The sequence below is a fragment of the Somniosus microcephalus genome, chromosome 4 (assembly GCF_052327205.1).
Source record: "Somniosus microcephalus isolate GS21.2 chromosome 4, FLI_Smic_1.0, whole genome shotgun sequence".
Taxonomy (NCBI): domain Eukaryota; kingdom Metazoa; phylum Chordata; class Chondrichthyes; order Squaliformes; family Somniosidae; genus Somniosus; species Somniosus microcephalus.
In genome coordinates, this window is record NC_140990.1 from 35,031,214 (window position 1) to 35,046,049 (window position 14,836).

Here is a 14,836-nt window from a genome sequence, read left to right on the forward strand (position 1 = left end):
ATTTAAAAGGTCTCACATTGGTGTGAACAAGTTGGTGTGTCAGCAGGTGGGATGAAGAAGTGAATCCCTTCCCACACACGGAGCAGGTGAACGGTCTCTCCCCAGTGTGAACTCACTGGTTTGTCAGCAAGTCACATGACTGAGTGACTCCCTTCCCACAGACGGAGCAGGTGAACAGCCTCTCACCAGTGTGACTGCGCCGATGAATTTCCAGCTCAGACGGGAAATTGAATCCTTTCCCACAGTCCCTACATTTCCAGGGTTGCTCCCCGGTGTGACTGCGCTTGTGTTTCGCCAGGCCAGAGGGTCGACTGAATCCTCGTCCACACACAGAACATGTGTACGGTTTCTCCCCGCTGTGAACGGTGCTTTTTGCTTCCATGTTATGTTTGATGATATTCAGGTCCCGATGAATTGAGTGACTGTCAGATCTTGATGTGACGTTTGAGTTAAATTTCCCGTCTACAAATCCTCCCCTTCGAATACCCTGTAAAATGAATATAAAACAAGAAAAAGGGAGTGAGAGAGAGAACCCACAAAAACACAAAGACAGGTTTTGAAATTGAGCTCAATAAATCTGGGAATTTGTGGGGCCAGTACTAGAAAAAAAGTAACGATGAAAGCTGCCGGATCGTAGTAAAATCCCAACTGGTTCACTGATGTCCCTCAGGGATATGGGGATCGGGCGGGAAAGTCAGGTTGAGGTCGAAGAGCAGCCATGACCTTATTGAATGGCGGAATAGGCTCGAGGGGCCGTATGGCTCACTCCTGCTCCTAATTCTTGTATTCTTATGGAAGGGAACCTGCCACCCTACCTGTCCCACGACTTCTACCGCCTAGAAGGCAAAGGGCAGCAGGTACATGGGAACACCATCATCTGCAAGTCACACACCATTCTGACTTAGACATATATCGCCATTCCTTCATTGTCACTGGTTCACAATCCTGGAACTCCGTCCCTAACAGCACTGTGGGAGCACCTTCACCACATGGACTGCAGCGGTTCAAGAAGGCAGCTCACCACCACCTTCTCAAAGGCAACTAGGGATGGGCAATAAATGATTTCCTTACCAGCGACGCCCACATCTCAAGAATGAATAAAAAAATCTGCATATGTAAAATGGATTAAAAGCCTTTACAGAAATACTTGTTCCTAAAACAATACTCTTTTACATTAACAACCTAATCTCCCCTAGAATTCAACTCCCTTGACAGTGTAGCGGTTCGTGTAGATCGCCACTAAATAAGAGAGTTTGACTTCGACGAACTATTAACAAGTTGTTTATTTACAGGAACAGACTAATTACATCAGGTAAGATGGCAGGTAAGATGGCTGACTGTAGGAGCACCGTGGTATAGGTCTTGTCCCAGCGGGGACTCCACGAGGACTGAGTTCGCAGTCCTGTGGGGAGCGTGATGACATCATCACGTCTGTGTTGTGACGTCATCACGTTGTTCGCGTTTCCCGCGCTTAGGGCGTCACGTGATGCGCGTCGTTGTGTCGCTGGCCATTGAGGCCGAAGTTGGGAGCGGGAGCTGGAGGCCAGGCTGAGCCGGTGCATGCCGCGGGAGCGGAAGATCATGTCACTCCCGTCGGCTGGCCGATGCGGCCGAAGACGCTAGGCCGGGCTGTGCCAGCGGCCGTCCTGGAAGGCCGAGTCAGGCCAGCAGCCGTCGCACGCACGTCCCGTCGTACGTGACGTGACCTCAGCACACTAGGGCGCGTCTTAAAGGGGCAATGGCCCCAACAGGTAAGTTACAAGGGCAACGGCCCCAAAAGGTAAGTTAAAGGGAATTATGTGTCTTTATGTAAGGTACAACCAGTGGTACCGCCACATGGGCCCCCCCAGAATTTGCTTTAATGAAAGTCCAAGGATGAGATGGTCTGACGAGCTGGTGGTCATGATGGTCGTGCTGTCTCGACTTGGTAGGCGAGGTCTGAAGATGCTGCTCATGAGCGGATCCTTACGCGCGTCATGGTGAATAAAACGTATCCGTCAGGCGAAGGACCGTGGAGACGTGCGAAACAGCAGGACTTGTCAGAGTGATGGGCAGAACGGGCGGGCGTGGGCGATGACTCTGTTGATGTTGGAACAAGTCCTTGTTCTGACAAAATCTGCAGGAACGCCAACGGGCGATCCAGAAGGACTAGACTGGCGAGGTCAGTGAACTCGCCGACAGGCGAGCAAAACCTTCAGGAGGCTGGAACATGCGAAATGGTGCATGCCATAGTGCTATGGCATGAACACAACAGAGGGTGAAGAGTTGCTACGTTGATCAGTGATCGGTGAGGCCAGCAACTTTCATGTGGCTGATCGCGGCCGCAGGATGCCCGTTGGACCTGTCCTCGATGTGTGCAGCTTCAGTAGACATTTTCATTTGCTAAAGGGAAAACTGGATAAAGGGCAGCAACGGTCCAGGTTGTTGTCACTTTCGGGTGGGGTGAACTCTGCCTGGAGGTCGGCAACACTTGAAACTGTTGTAGATTTAGGAGAAAACAGCCGGGAGGGCGGCACGCTTTTGTTCACGCCGAATCGTGTAGTAGGTAACACAACCAGCAGGCTGAAGGGCTGGTGCGTCATCAGCGGAGAAAGAGTCATCGTTTTTCACGAGGGATGGGCCCTCGTGGTTCGCGAGGGATGGGTCCTCATGCGCGAGGAGTGGGTCCTCGTGTTTCGCGGGGGTGAGTCCTCGTGGTATCCCCGCAGGGCGCACTCCAATTTTGTGGGCCTGAACATGCTGTACCCCGCGCTTGGAGAGGTTTATACTTACTGTCGCTGTGGACGTAGAGGCGGACGATCCGTGTGGCGGTAGGAAAGACGAGTCCGGGGACCGTGAGCAAGTGCGTGGTCGGCACCGCATCGATGTTCTCGTCGAACGGGGCTTCTACCGGTATAAAGCACGAGGGAGACTGTGGCTCCCTGGATTGCGGTAGTGACAGCAAAACGGCTCGTCCTTCCATGGCGTGCTTCTTCTGTGAAAATTGCTCACAAAAAAATGAACGGGGTCCAGTTGAGGTTTGTCCGTGTCAAATGGGATCTGCTCCAGGCTGCGCTTACCTTGCGAATACGTTCGCAAAGATGGGGTCACCTTTGGCGGAGTGAGGCGGTTGCTGTTCTGTGGTTGTTCATCGGTTGTACGTTGGTCATCTTGTGGGAAGATAAGGTTCAGGCGTGCGTTGCTACCATGAAAATCATTCACGGATATGGGTTCACCAATTGTAGTGTTGGAATTGATGAGCTCCCGTACTCACGTCGTTGGGTCACCAATGTAGCGGTTCGTGTAGATCACCACTAAATAAGAGAGTTTGACTTCGACGAACTATTAACAAGTTGTTTATTTACAGGAACAGACTAATTACATCAGGTAAGATGGCAGGTAAGATGGCTGACTGTAGGAGCACCGTGGTATAGGTCTTGTCCCAGCGGGGACTCCACGAGGACTGAGTTCGCAGTCCTGTGGGGAGCGTGATGACGTCATCACGTCTGTGTTGTGACGTCATCATGTTGTTCGCGTTTCCCGCGCTTAGGGTGTCACGTGATGCGCGTCGTTGCGTCGCTGGCCGTTGAGGCCAAAGTCGGGAGCGGGAGCTGGAGGCCAGGCTGAGCCGGTGCATGCTGCGGGAGCAGAAGATCGTGTCACTCCCGTCGGCTGACCGATGTGGCCGAAGACGCTAGGCCGGGCTGTGCCAGTGGCCATCCTGGAAGGCCGAGTCGGGCCGGCAGCCGCCGCACGCACGTCACGTCGTACGTGACGTGACGTCAGCATGCTAGGGCGCGTCTTAAAGGGGCAATGGCCCCAACAGGTAAGTTAAAAGGGCAACGGCATCAAAAGGTAAGTTAAAGGGAATTATGTGTCTTTATGTAAGGTACAACCGGTGGTACCGCCACAACAGTCTCACATTGGAAATTGTTGGGCCCTCCTGGGCTCAGAAGTACTGGGGGTTAAACCCAGCAGCTTCTCCTCCATCTCCACTCCAGCTCAAACTGAAGCAACAAACAGACCAACACAGGCGGCCAGGGAGCGACTTCCGCATCCAGCGACCGCCCTGATACAAGCCGGCTCTGCTGTGTCAATCCAGTTGTGGTTTCTCTGTCCGGGTTTCCTGGTGCCGCACTCATCAGTCACCTGACAACCCATTGTTAGTGGAAATGCGTCATCCTTGGTCCCAGGGACCGCCTCTGAAGAGAAGATGGCCGCGCATGCGCCATGCTGCAGGTGGAACCGGTCTGTCCGGGCCTGTCACCGAGAAAAAGCCTCACCGCTGATGTCCAGCGGAACACAGACCGGGCCGCTGGATCACATTCGGGCCTGAGGCCGACTCCGACTTTATAAACCCTGCGGCGCGGCCTACCCGCAGTTTATTAATCTCCCGACCCCACTCCCACCAACCTGCAGCTTCGCCTGGCGACCGCGCGAGGCTTTTTTAGTAAAGTTGGTGAGGGACACGTGACCCGGGCCCATTGCCTGATTGACAGGAGCTTCCGACCAATAGGGAGCGAGCGGGGCTGGAGGAGCGAGCCGGCGGTGGGTCCTCCAACCAATCGGGGAGCCCGAGGGGCGGGACTAGCGCCGGCTGATTGTCTGATCCACAGGGCAGCGAGTTTCTCCAGTCCCTTGTTCAGGGCCCGGGGCCAGGGGAGGCTGTGGGCCTTTATTCCCCTTATTGGACACAAGGCTCTTTGTCTCACAACACACTGGCTCAGGTTTTAATAGAGACTTTTTAAATTCATGAATAAAAGCAGATAAACCCCGTGCTTCTGTAGAACAAACTTTTTAATATTTGGGCATAGAAGTACAAGTTTCTTTCCCTCTGGGGAATTTATTATCAGTTTCAGGAAACAACAACAACCACTTGTATTTATAAAGCGCCTTTAATGTAGTAAAACGTCCCAAGGCTCTTCACAGGATCGTTATAAAACAAAATTTGACACCGAGCCACATAAGGAGATATTCGGGCAGATGACCAAAAGCTTGGTCAAAGAGGTAGGTTTTAAGGAGCATCTTAAAGAACAACAGAGAGGTAGAGAGATGGAGAGGTTTAGGGAAGGAATTCCAGAGCTTAGGGCCCAGGCACCTGAAGGCACGGCCACCAATGGTGGAGCGATTAAAATCGGGGATGCTCAAGAGGCCAGAATTAGAGGAGCGCAGATATCTCGGGCGGTGGGGGGGGTGGTTGTGGAGCTAGAAGAGATTACAGAGATAGGGAGGGGCGAGCCCATGGAGGGATTTGAAAACAAGGATGAGAATTTTAAGGATGAGACACTTGAGGAAAAGCAGGGAGTGGGGGAGGGTCAAGCCCTTATGGGAGAGGGTCACTAATTCTGTTCTGCGGCAGTTACTGGGACAGACTGTATCTCCCTTCTCCTCCACACAGGGATTTGTGGCAGTTAAAGGGACAGTGATTCTTCTTGTTCTGTGAGATTGTAATTAAAGGATCACTACTCTGAGATGGCTGCGAACTTTTAGTGCCACCAGTCTTTCTAAAACTTCTTCCTTTCTTTGAAGATCTGTGTGAACTCGCTGGTGACTCAGATGGGATGAACTCTGAAACCTCTTTGCACAGTCAGAACATTTAAAGGGTCTCTCATCGGTTCTGGGGCAGGAGGGATCTGGTTAACAGTGATCACAATATCATTAGGTTTAAAGTAGTTATGGAAAGGGACAAAGAAAAATCAACGGTGAAAATACCCAGCTGGAAGAGAGCCAATTTCAATGATTTGAGAAGGGATCGAGCACAGGTGGACTGGAAACAAAGATTGTCCAGGAAAACAGTGAATGTCCAATGGCAGGCCTTCAAGGCTGAGATAGTTCGGGTACAAACCAAGCATATTCCCATAAGGAGGAAAGATGGAGCGTCCAAAGCTCGAGCTCCCGATGACAAAGGATATCGAGGTTAGAATAAAACAGAAAAAGGAGGTTTACGACAAATGTCAGGTACAGAATACATTCAAAAACCAGGCAGAATACAGAGAGTGCGGGGGAAATTGAAACAGGATATAAGAAGGGCAAAGAGACATTATGAGAAAAGATTAGCAGGTAACATAAAAGAGAACCCAAAAATCTTCTATAAACATATGAAAAGTAAAAGGATAGTTAAAGGAATGGTGGGGCCGATTAGGGACCAAATAGGAGCTCATCATACGGAGGCAGAGGGTGTGGCTGAGGTACTGAATGCATACTTAGCATCTGTCTTCACAAAAGAAGAGGATGAAGTTAATGTCGCAGTAGAGGAGGGGGGAGTAGAGAAATTGGATAAAAATAGATAGAAAGGAGGTGCTAAATAGGTTGTCATCACTCAAAGTTAACAAGTCACCCGGTCCAGATGGGATGCATCCTAGGTTGCTGAGGGAAGCTAGGGTGGAGATAGCAGAAGCTCTGACCACAATCTTTCAATCTCCCTCAGATATATGGGAGTGGTGCCAGAAGACTGGAGGATTGCAAATGTTACACCCTGTTTAAAAAAGGGGAGAGGGATAAACCTGGTAACTACAGGCCAATCAGTCTAATATCATTGATGGGTGAATGACTAGAGACCATTGTCAATGACAAAATTAATTCTCACTTGGAGAAGCATGGGTTAATAAGGGGCAGCCAGTGTGGATTTGTTAAAGGTAAATCCTGTCTGATTAACCTGATTGAGTTCTTTGATGAAGTAACAGAGGATTGATGAAGGTAGTGTAGCAGATGTTGTATACATGGACTTTCTAAAGGCATTTGGTAAAGTACCACATAAGAGACTTACTCGGAAAATAGAAGCACAGGGAATTAAAGGGCTGATGGTAATTTGGGTATAATTGGCTAAGGGAGAGGAGACAGTGAGCAGTGCTGAGGGATGTTTTTCTGACTGGAGGGAAGTATGCAGTGGGTTCCCCCAGGGGTCAGGATTAGGACCATTGCTTTTCTTGTTATATATAACTGACCTGGACTTGGGTATAGGTGTAAAATTTCAAAGTTTATGGATGATACAAAACTTGGCAACGTAGTAACTAGTGAGCATAGTAGTAGCAGACTTCAGGAGGACAGAGACAGGCTGTGAAATGAGCAGACACAAGGCAGATGACATTAAATGAGGATAAGTGTGAAGTGATGCACTTTGGGAGAAACAACAGGGAGAGGCCGTATAATCTAAATGGGACTATTTTGAGGGGGTGCAAGAGCAGAGGGACCTGGGGGTCCATATTCACAAATCTTTGAAAGTGCCGCGGCAAGTTGGTGAGGCGGTTCAGAAAGCGTATGGGATACTTGGCTTTGTAAATAGGGCCATTGAATACAAAAACAAGGAAGTTACACTAAACCTTTACAAATCACTAGTTAGGAACATAGGAACAGGAGGAGGCCATTCAGCCCCTCGAGCCTGTTCCGCCATTCAATGAGATCATGGCTGATCTGTGACCTAACTCCATACACCCGCCTTTGGCCCATATCCCTTAATATCTTTGGGTAACAAAAACCTATCAATTTCAGATTTAAAATTAACAATTGATCTCGCATCAATGGCCGTTTGCGGAAGAGAGTTCCAAACTTCTACCACCCTTTGTGTGTAGACGTGTTTCCTAATTTCACTCCTGAAAGGTCTGGCTCTAATTTTAAGACTATGCCCCCAGTCCTAGAATCCCCAACCAGCGGAAATAGTTTCTCTCTATCTACCCTATCTGTTCCCCTTAATATCCTGAAAACTTCGATCAGATCACACCTTAACCTTCTAAATTCCAGGGAATACAACCCTAATTTGTGTAATCTCTCCTCGTAACTTAACCCTTGAAGTCTGGGTATCATTCTGGTAAACCTACGCTGCACTCCCTCCAAGGCCAATATATCCTTCCTAAGGTGTGGTGCCCAGAACTGCTCACAGTACTCCAGGTGTGGTCTAACCAGGGTTTTGTACAGCTGCAGGGTTTTGGCCTCAGCTGGAGTCTTGTGTACAGTTCTGGGCACCACACTTTAGGAAGGATGTCAAGGCCTTGGAGAGGGTACAGAGGAGGTTGACCAGGATGGTACCAGGGATGAGGGACTTCAGTTATGTGGAGAGATTGGAGAAGCTGGGATTGTTCCCCTTAGAGCAGAGAAGGTTAAGAGGAGACCTAATAGAGGTGTTCAAAATGATGAGGGGTTTTGATCGAGCAAGTAGGGAGAAACTGTTCACTCTGGCAAGTGGGTTGGTAACCAAAGGTCACAGATTTAAAATAGTTGCTAAAAGAACTAGAGGGGAATGAGGAGAATTGTTTTCACACAGAGGGTTGTTAAGATCTGGAACGCACCATCTGAAAGGATGCTGGAATCAGGTTCCACAGGAACTTTCAAATGGTAATTGGACATGTACTTGAAGAGGACTAGTTTGCAGAGTTCTGGGGATAAAGCTGGGGTTTGGGACTAAATTGGACAGCTCTTTCAAAGAGCCGGCACAGACACGATGGGCTGAATCATCTCCTTCTGTGCTGTTAGATTCGATGATCAGTGTGAACACGCTGGTGTCCCTTAAGGCTCTTAGAGCTTTTAAAGCTCTTCCCACAGTCAGAACATTTAAAGGGTCTCTCATCAGTGTGAACAAGCTGATGTTCCAGCAGGTGGGATGACACAGTGAATCCCTTCCCACACACAGAGCAGGTGAACGGTCTTTCTCCAGTGTGTAGGTGTTGGTGTTTCTTCAGCTCCCCGGAGCTTTTTAAGCTCTTCCCACAGTCAGAACATTTAAAGGGTCTCTCGTCAGTGTGAACTCGCTTATGTACCAGCAGGTTGGATGCCTGAGTGAATCCCTTCCCACACATGGGGCAGGTGAATGGTCTCTCTCCAGTGTGAACTCGCTGATGCACCAGCAGGTGGGATGACAGAGTGAATCCCTTCCCACACATGGAGCAGGTGAATGGTCTCTCTCCAGTGTGAACTCGCTGGTGTTGCTTGAGCTCCCGGGGGCTTTTAAAACTCTTCCCACACTCAGAACATTTAAAGAGTCTCTCGTCAGTGTGAACAAGCTGGTGTGTCTGCAGGTTGGATGACACAGTGAATCCCTTCCCACACATGGAGCAGGTGAATGCCTCTCCCCAGTGTGAACTCGCTGGTGTTGCTTGAGCTCCCGGGGGCTTTTAAAACTCTTCCCACACTCAGAACTTTTAATGGGTCTCTCCCCAGTGTGTAGGTGTTGGTGTCGCTTCAGCTCCCCGGAGCTTTTCAAGCTTTTCCCACAGTCAGAACATTTAAAGGGTCTCTCGTCAGTGTGAACTCGCTGATGTACCAGCAGGTTGGAGGGCCGAGTGAATCCCTTCCCACACACGGAGCAGATGAATGGCCTCCCCGCAGTGTGAACAAGCTGGTGTCCCTTCAGCTCCTGGGGGCTTTTAAAGCTCTTACCACAGTCAGGACAGTGAAAAGGTATCTCATCAGTGTGAGCTCGCTGGTGCTCCTTCAGATCCCAGGGGCTTTTAAAGCTCTTCCCACAGTCAGAACACTGAAAGGGTCTCTCATCAGTGTAAACAAGCTGGTGTCCCTTCAGATCCCGGGGGCTTTTAAAGCTCTTCCCACAGTCAGAACACTGAAATGGTCTCTCGTCAGTGTGAACTCGCTGGTGTGTTTTCAGGTGGGATGAACGAACAAATCCCTTTCCAAACACGGAGCAGGTGAACGGAATGTCCCTGGTGTGACTGCGCCGTTGAACTTCCAATGCAGACGGGGAACTGAATCCCTTCCCACTGTCCCCACCTTTACCCGGTTTCTCCCCGGTGTGACGGTGCACGTGTCTCACCAGGTCAGGCAATCGGCTGAATCCGCGTCCACACACCGAACACATGTGCGGTTTGTCATCACTGCGATCGCTGCTTTCTCCTTCCATGTGCAAAGGCTGATGATATTCAGGTCCGGATGATTCGAGCGACACTGTCAGATTTTGACGTGATGTTTGGCCTGAGCTTCCCGCCTGTAACTGCTCCACTTCTATAACCCTGTAAATTGAGATCAGAAAAGGATCAGAGGCAAACTGTTGTTTAATTTTCCCCTTTCCAACCCTCGGGGCAGTGAAACTGATTTTCAGGCCCCAGCTGCTGCACAGGTTGGTTGAAAGGATCAGCAGTAATGGCGGCTGTAATACCCACAAGTCCCCGCGCTCCAGAAAGCGCTCTGTTGACTCTGAGTCCCGCATGTGCCTCATGGCCCCCGCGCTCTCCCTCCTGCTCCACAATCGCCCGTCCCGATCGGTCCGCAACGCGCATGCTAAGCACACAAAACCCCGCGGTTGAAACATCGTGCGCGCATGCGGTGCCACAACATCTGGTACGCGTGTGTGGCTCAGGTGGGGGCGAGTCGGTGTTTCGCCTCAGCCGCCAGGGAGGTGCGCATGTGCAGGACGACCCAACATTCTTCCTGTCAGCAATCACTCCCTCGTTTCTTTAATAAAAACAGAAACTGCTGGAGACACTCAGCAGGTCAGGCAGCATCTGTGGAGACAGAAACAGAGTTAACGTTTCAGGTCGATGACCTTTTGTCAGATCTGCTTGTTCTTTAGTGTCAGCCAGTGGCTCAGTTGGTAGCACTCTCACCTCTGAGGCAGAATAGTTGTGGGTTCAAGTCTCACTCCAGAGACTTAAACACAAAAATCTAGGCTGACACTCCAGTGCACTGCTGAGGGAGTGCGGCACTGTCGGAGGTGCCGTCTTTCGGATGAGACGCTAAACTGAGGCCCTGTCTACTCTCTCAGGTGGACGTCTACGATCCTATGGCACTATTTTGAATAAGAGCAGGGGAGTTATCCCCGGTGTCCGAGCCAATGTCTTTATCCCTCAATCAACATAACAAAAACATAGATTATCTGGTCATTATCAGATTGCTGTTTGTGGGAGCTTGCTGTGCACTAATTGACTGCTGCGTTTCCCACATTACAACAGTGACTACACTTCAAAAGTACTTCATTGGCTGTTAAACACTTTGGGATGTCCGGTAGTGGTGAAAGGTGCTATATAAATGCAAGTCTTTCTTTCTTCACTGGTCTCACCAGTGACCTCTTCTAGCTGATGGTTGATTGACATTACAAGAGGATTTGAGTACAGGAGTAAAGAAGTCTTACTCCAATTATATCGGGCCTTGGTGAGACCACACCTGGAGTACTGTGTACAATTTTGGTCTCCTTACCTAAGGAAGGATATACTTGCCATAGAGGGAGTGCAACGAAGGTTCACGAGATTGATTCCTGGGATGGCGGGACTGTCGTATGAGAAGAGATTGAGTAAACTAGGCCTGTATTCTCTTGAATTCAGAAGAATGAGAGGGGATCTCATTGAAGCATACAGAATTATTACAGGGCTTGATAGGGTGGATGCTGGGAGACTGTTTCCCTTGGCTGGGGGGTCTAGAACCAGGGGCCACAGCCTCAGGATAAAGGGTCGGCCATTCAGGACTGAGATGAGAAAAAATGTCTTCACACAGAGGGTGGTGAATCTTTGGAATTCTCTACCCCAGATGGCTGTGGAGGCTCAGTCATTGGGTATATTCACAACAGAAGTCGATAGATTTCTGACCAGTAAGGGCATCAAGGGATGTGGCGATAGGGCCGGTGAATGGAGTTGAGGTGATGACCAGCAATGATCTCATTGAATGGTGGAGCAGGCTCGAGGGGCGGAATGGCCACTCCTGCTCCTAATGAGGACAGCCAGAGTCCGCGCATGTGCACTCAGGACGGCTGTTTGGGCTGATTCCAGTACAGCGACCCCTCCCGGTCACCAAGGGTAATAACCGCGCATGCCCAGAGGAGACCAAACCACCTCCCCCATTCGGGGCTATGCCTGCGCACTCGGATCCTGTCGAGCTGAGTCGGCACGGGGCATTCCGGGGAAAGGCCTTGGTGTCGGTTACAGAGTCGCGATCGGTGACGCAAAGTGAGTTTTCTCCGCTCCGATTGGGTGGAGGGGGGAGGGGTGGATTGGGAGAGAATAAAGAGAAATAGAAAAACCTGAGAGTCCGTGAGGCCCCGGACCGAGCGCCATCAGTTGGACGGTACACGTGATCTCCTCGGGGACACGTGACCTGGCCCCACGGCCTGATTGATGGGAGCTTCCGACCAATAGGGAGCGAGCGGGGCGGGGTTGGAGGAGCGAGCCGGCGGCGGGTCCTCCAACCAATCGGGGAGCCCGAGGGGCGGGACTAGCGCCGGCTGATTGTCTGATCCGCAGGGCAGCGAGTTTCTCCAGTCCCTTGTTCAGGGCCCGGGGCCAGGGGAGGCTGTTGGCCTTTATTCCCCTTATTGGACACAAGGCTCTTTGTCTCACAACACACTGGCTCAGGTTTTAAAAATAGGTTTGCAGGGAATAGTGAATTGAAAATTGCAAAACTGAGATTGTTAGAATTACACAGGATATACGGCACAGAAACAGGCCATTCGGCCCAACCAGTCCATGCCGGCGTTTATGCTCCACTCGAGCCTCCTCCCGTCTTTCCTCATCTAAATTTATCAGCATAACCCTCTATTCCCTTCTCCCTCATCTGCTTGTCCAGCCTCCCCTTAAATGCATCGATACTATTCACTTCAACCACTCCCTGTGGTAGCGAGTTCCACATTCTCACCACTCGCTGGGTAAAGAAGTTTCTTCTGAATTCCCTATTGGATTTCTAGGTGACTTATCTTATATTGATGGCCTCTAGTTATGCTCTTCCCCACAAGTGGAAACATTCTCTCTGTATCCACTCTATCAAAAATTTTCATAAATTTAAGGACCTCTATTAGGTCACCCCTCAGCCTTTTTTCAAGAGAATAGAGACCCAGCCTATTCATCCTTTCCTGATATGTATACCCTCGCATTTCTGGTATCATCCTTCTAAAGCTTCTCTCCTCCCTCTCCAGTGCCTCTATATCCTTTTTATAATATGGCGACCAGAACTGGGCGCAGTTCTCTAAGGGCTGATTTTTGCCGGCGCTCAGTGTGTGGGTTTGGAGGCGAGTCCGCTGTCAAAATCACAAAAACTGACAGTGGGTCGGTATCCTGCTCTGAAACGCCTCCTTGTGAGTTTCCTAAATGTCGGGTCTGTCATCCCTGAACAGACCCGACACCAAGCGGTGGGTCAGCCAATTTAGATACTTTAAAGCTTGTTAAAACGTAGTTAAGCACCATTTTCCCATGTACTTACCATTTTCCCAGGTTTTTAACAAGGTTCCCGGAGAGCGACTATCAGGTCAGGTGAGTATGTCGGGTTCTCAATCACTGTGGATTGCTGTGAATAGGTGAAAGCTGCAGAAGTGGTCTAAAACCTACCATTTCACAGCTGTTCACTTCCCAATCTTAGAAGCTGGAGCATTAATGATTTGGAACCCACTTTGGAGCTTTATGCAAACATGATTTCCCTTTCATAAAACCATGTTGACTCTGCCTAATCATATAATCATTTTCTAAGTGCCCTGTTCCACTTCCTTAATAATGGATTGCAGCATTTTCCCGAGGACTGATGTCAGGCTAACTGGCCTGTAGATCCCTGTTTCCTCTCTCCCTCCTTTCTTGAATAGCGGGGTTACATTTGCTACCTTCCATTCCACGAGGACCTTTCCAGAATCTAGGGAATGTTGGAAGATCACGACCAATGCATCCACTATCTCTGCAGCCACCTCTTTTAGAACCCTAGGATGTAGGCCGTCAGGTCCAGGGGATTTGTTGGCTTTTAGTCCCATTAGTTTCTCAAGTACTTTTTCTGGACTGATATGAATTACTTTAAGTTCCTCACTCTCATTAGTCCCTTGGTTCCCCACTATTTCTGGAATCTCAACCTTCTCCAGTGTAGCTCACGCGGCTCCAGCTCGCGCAGCCTAAGCCCGGTCTGTCCGCAGTGCGGCCGCAACATGCCCGTAGACTTGTACGAGTGGTCGGGACCTCTCGTCCTGACCGAGGTGGATGAGAAGCCTGCGCAGCCCCTCCGTGTCAAGTATGACAACGTGGACATAGATGTGCTGGGTAAAGTGCTGAGCCCGGCCCAGGTACTGACTGCAGCTGAGAGCTGAACACACAGGAACCGCTCCAGTGCCTGGAGCTGGCAACAAAAGCAAGGAAGGCACAGAGTACAAAAGCAAGGAAGTTATGATGAACCTTCAGAAAACACAGGCTCGGCCTCAACTGGAGTATTGCATCCAATTCTGGGCCCCGCACTTTAGGAAGGATGTGAAGGCTTTAGAGATGGTGCAGAAAAGATTTACAAGAATAATTCCAGGGATGAGGGACTTCAGTTACGTGGATAGACTGGAGAAGCTGGGGTTGTTCTCCTTAGAGCAGAGATGGTTGAGAGGAGATCTGCTAGAGGTGTTCAAAATCATGAGGGTTCTGGACAGAGTAGAGAGAAACTGTTCCCATTGGCGGAAGGGTCGAGAACCAGAGGACATAAGGAAAAACTTTTTTACGCAGCGAGTGGTTAGGATCTGGAATGCACTGCCTGAAAGGGTGGTGGAGGCAGATTCAATCATGGCTTTCAAAAGGGAATTGGATAAGTAACTGAAGGAATTTTTTTTCCAGGGCTACGGGGAAAGGGCGGTGAGTGGGATTAACTGAAGTGGTCTTGCAGAGAGCTGGCATGGGCTCGACGGGCCAAATGGCCTCCTTCTGTGCTGTAACCATTCTATGATTCTATCAGAGAGGTTAGAAACAGAATCTATTTGGTTAGTTTTAAGGAACAGTAGAGGAGCCATTATGCTACTGGGTGTATACTATAGGTGGGAAGGAGATAGAGAAGCAAATTTGCAGGCAAATTACAGAAAGATACAGGAACTGTGGTGTCGTAATAATGTAATAATGTAGGACTTCAGTTATCCTAATATAGACTGGGATAGTAACAGTGTAAAGGGCACAGAGGGGTAGAAATTCCTGAAATGTGTACA

General features: G+C 49.8%; 1 protein-coding gene across 1 annotated transcript in view; it reads right to left on the reverse strand.

Annotated features, from left to right (window-relative positions):
• Positions 1–14,836, reverse strand: part of LOC147118610 (uncharacterized) — an 82,277-nt gene that overhangs the window by 3,023 nt on the left and 64,418 nt on the right. Inside the window, exon 2 of the mRNA XM_085983945.1 lies at positions 3,060–3,181. Coding sequence (XP_085840071.1) covers positions 3,060–3,181 — 122 coding nt within the window. The remainder of the gene's footprint in view (positions 1–3,059; positions 3,182–14,836) is intronic.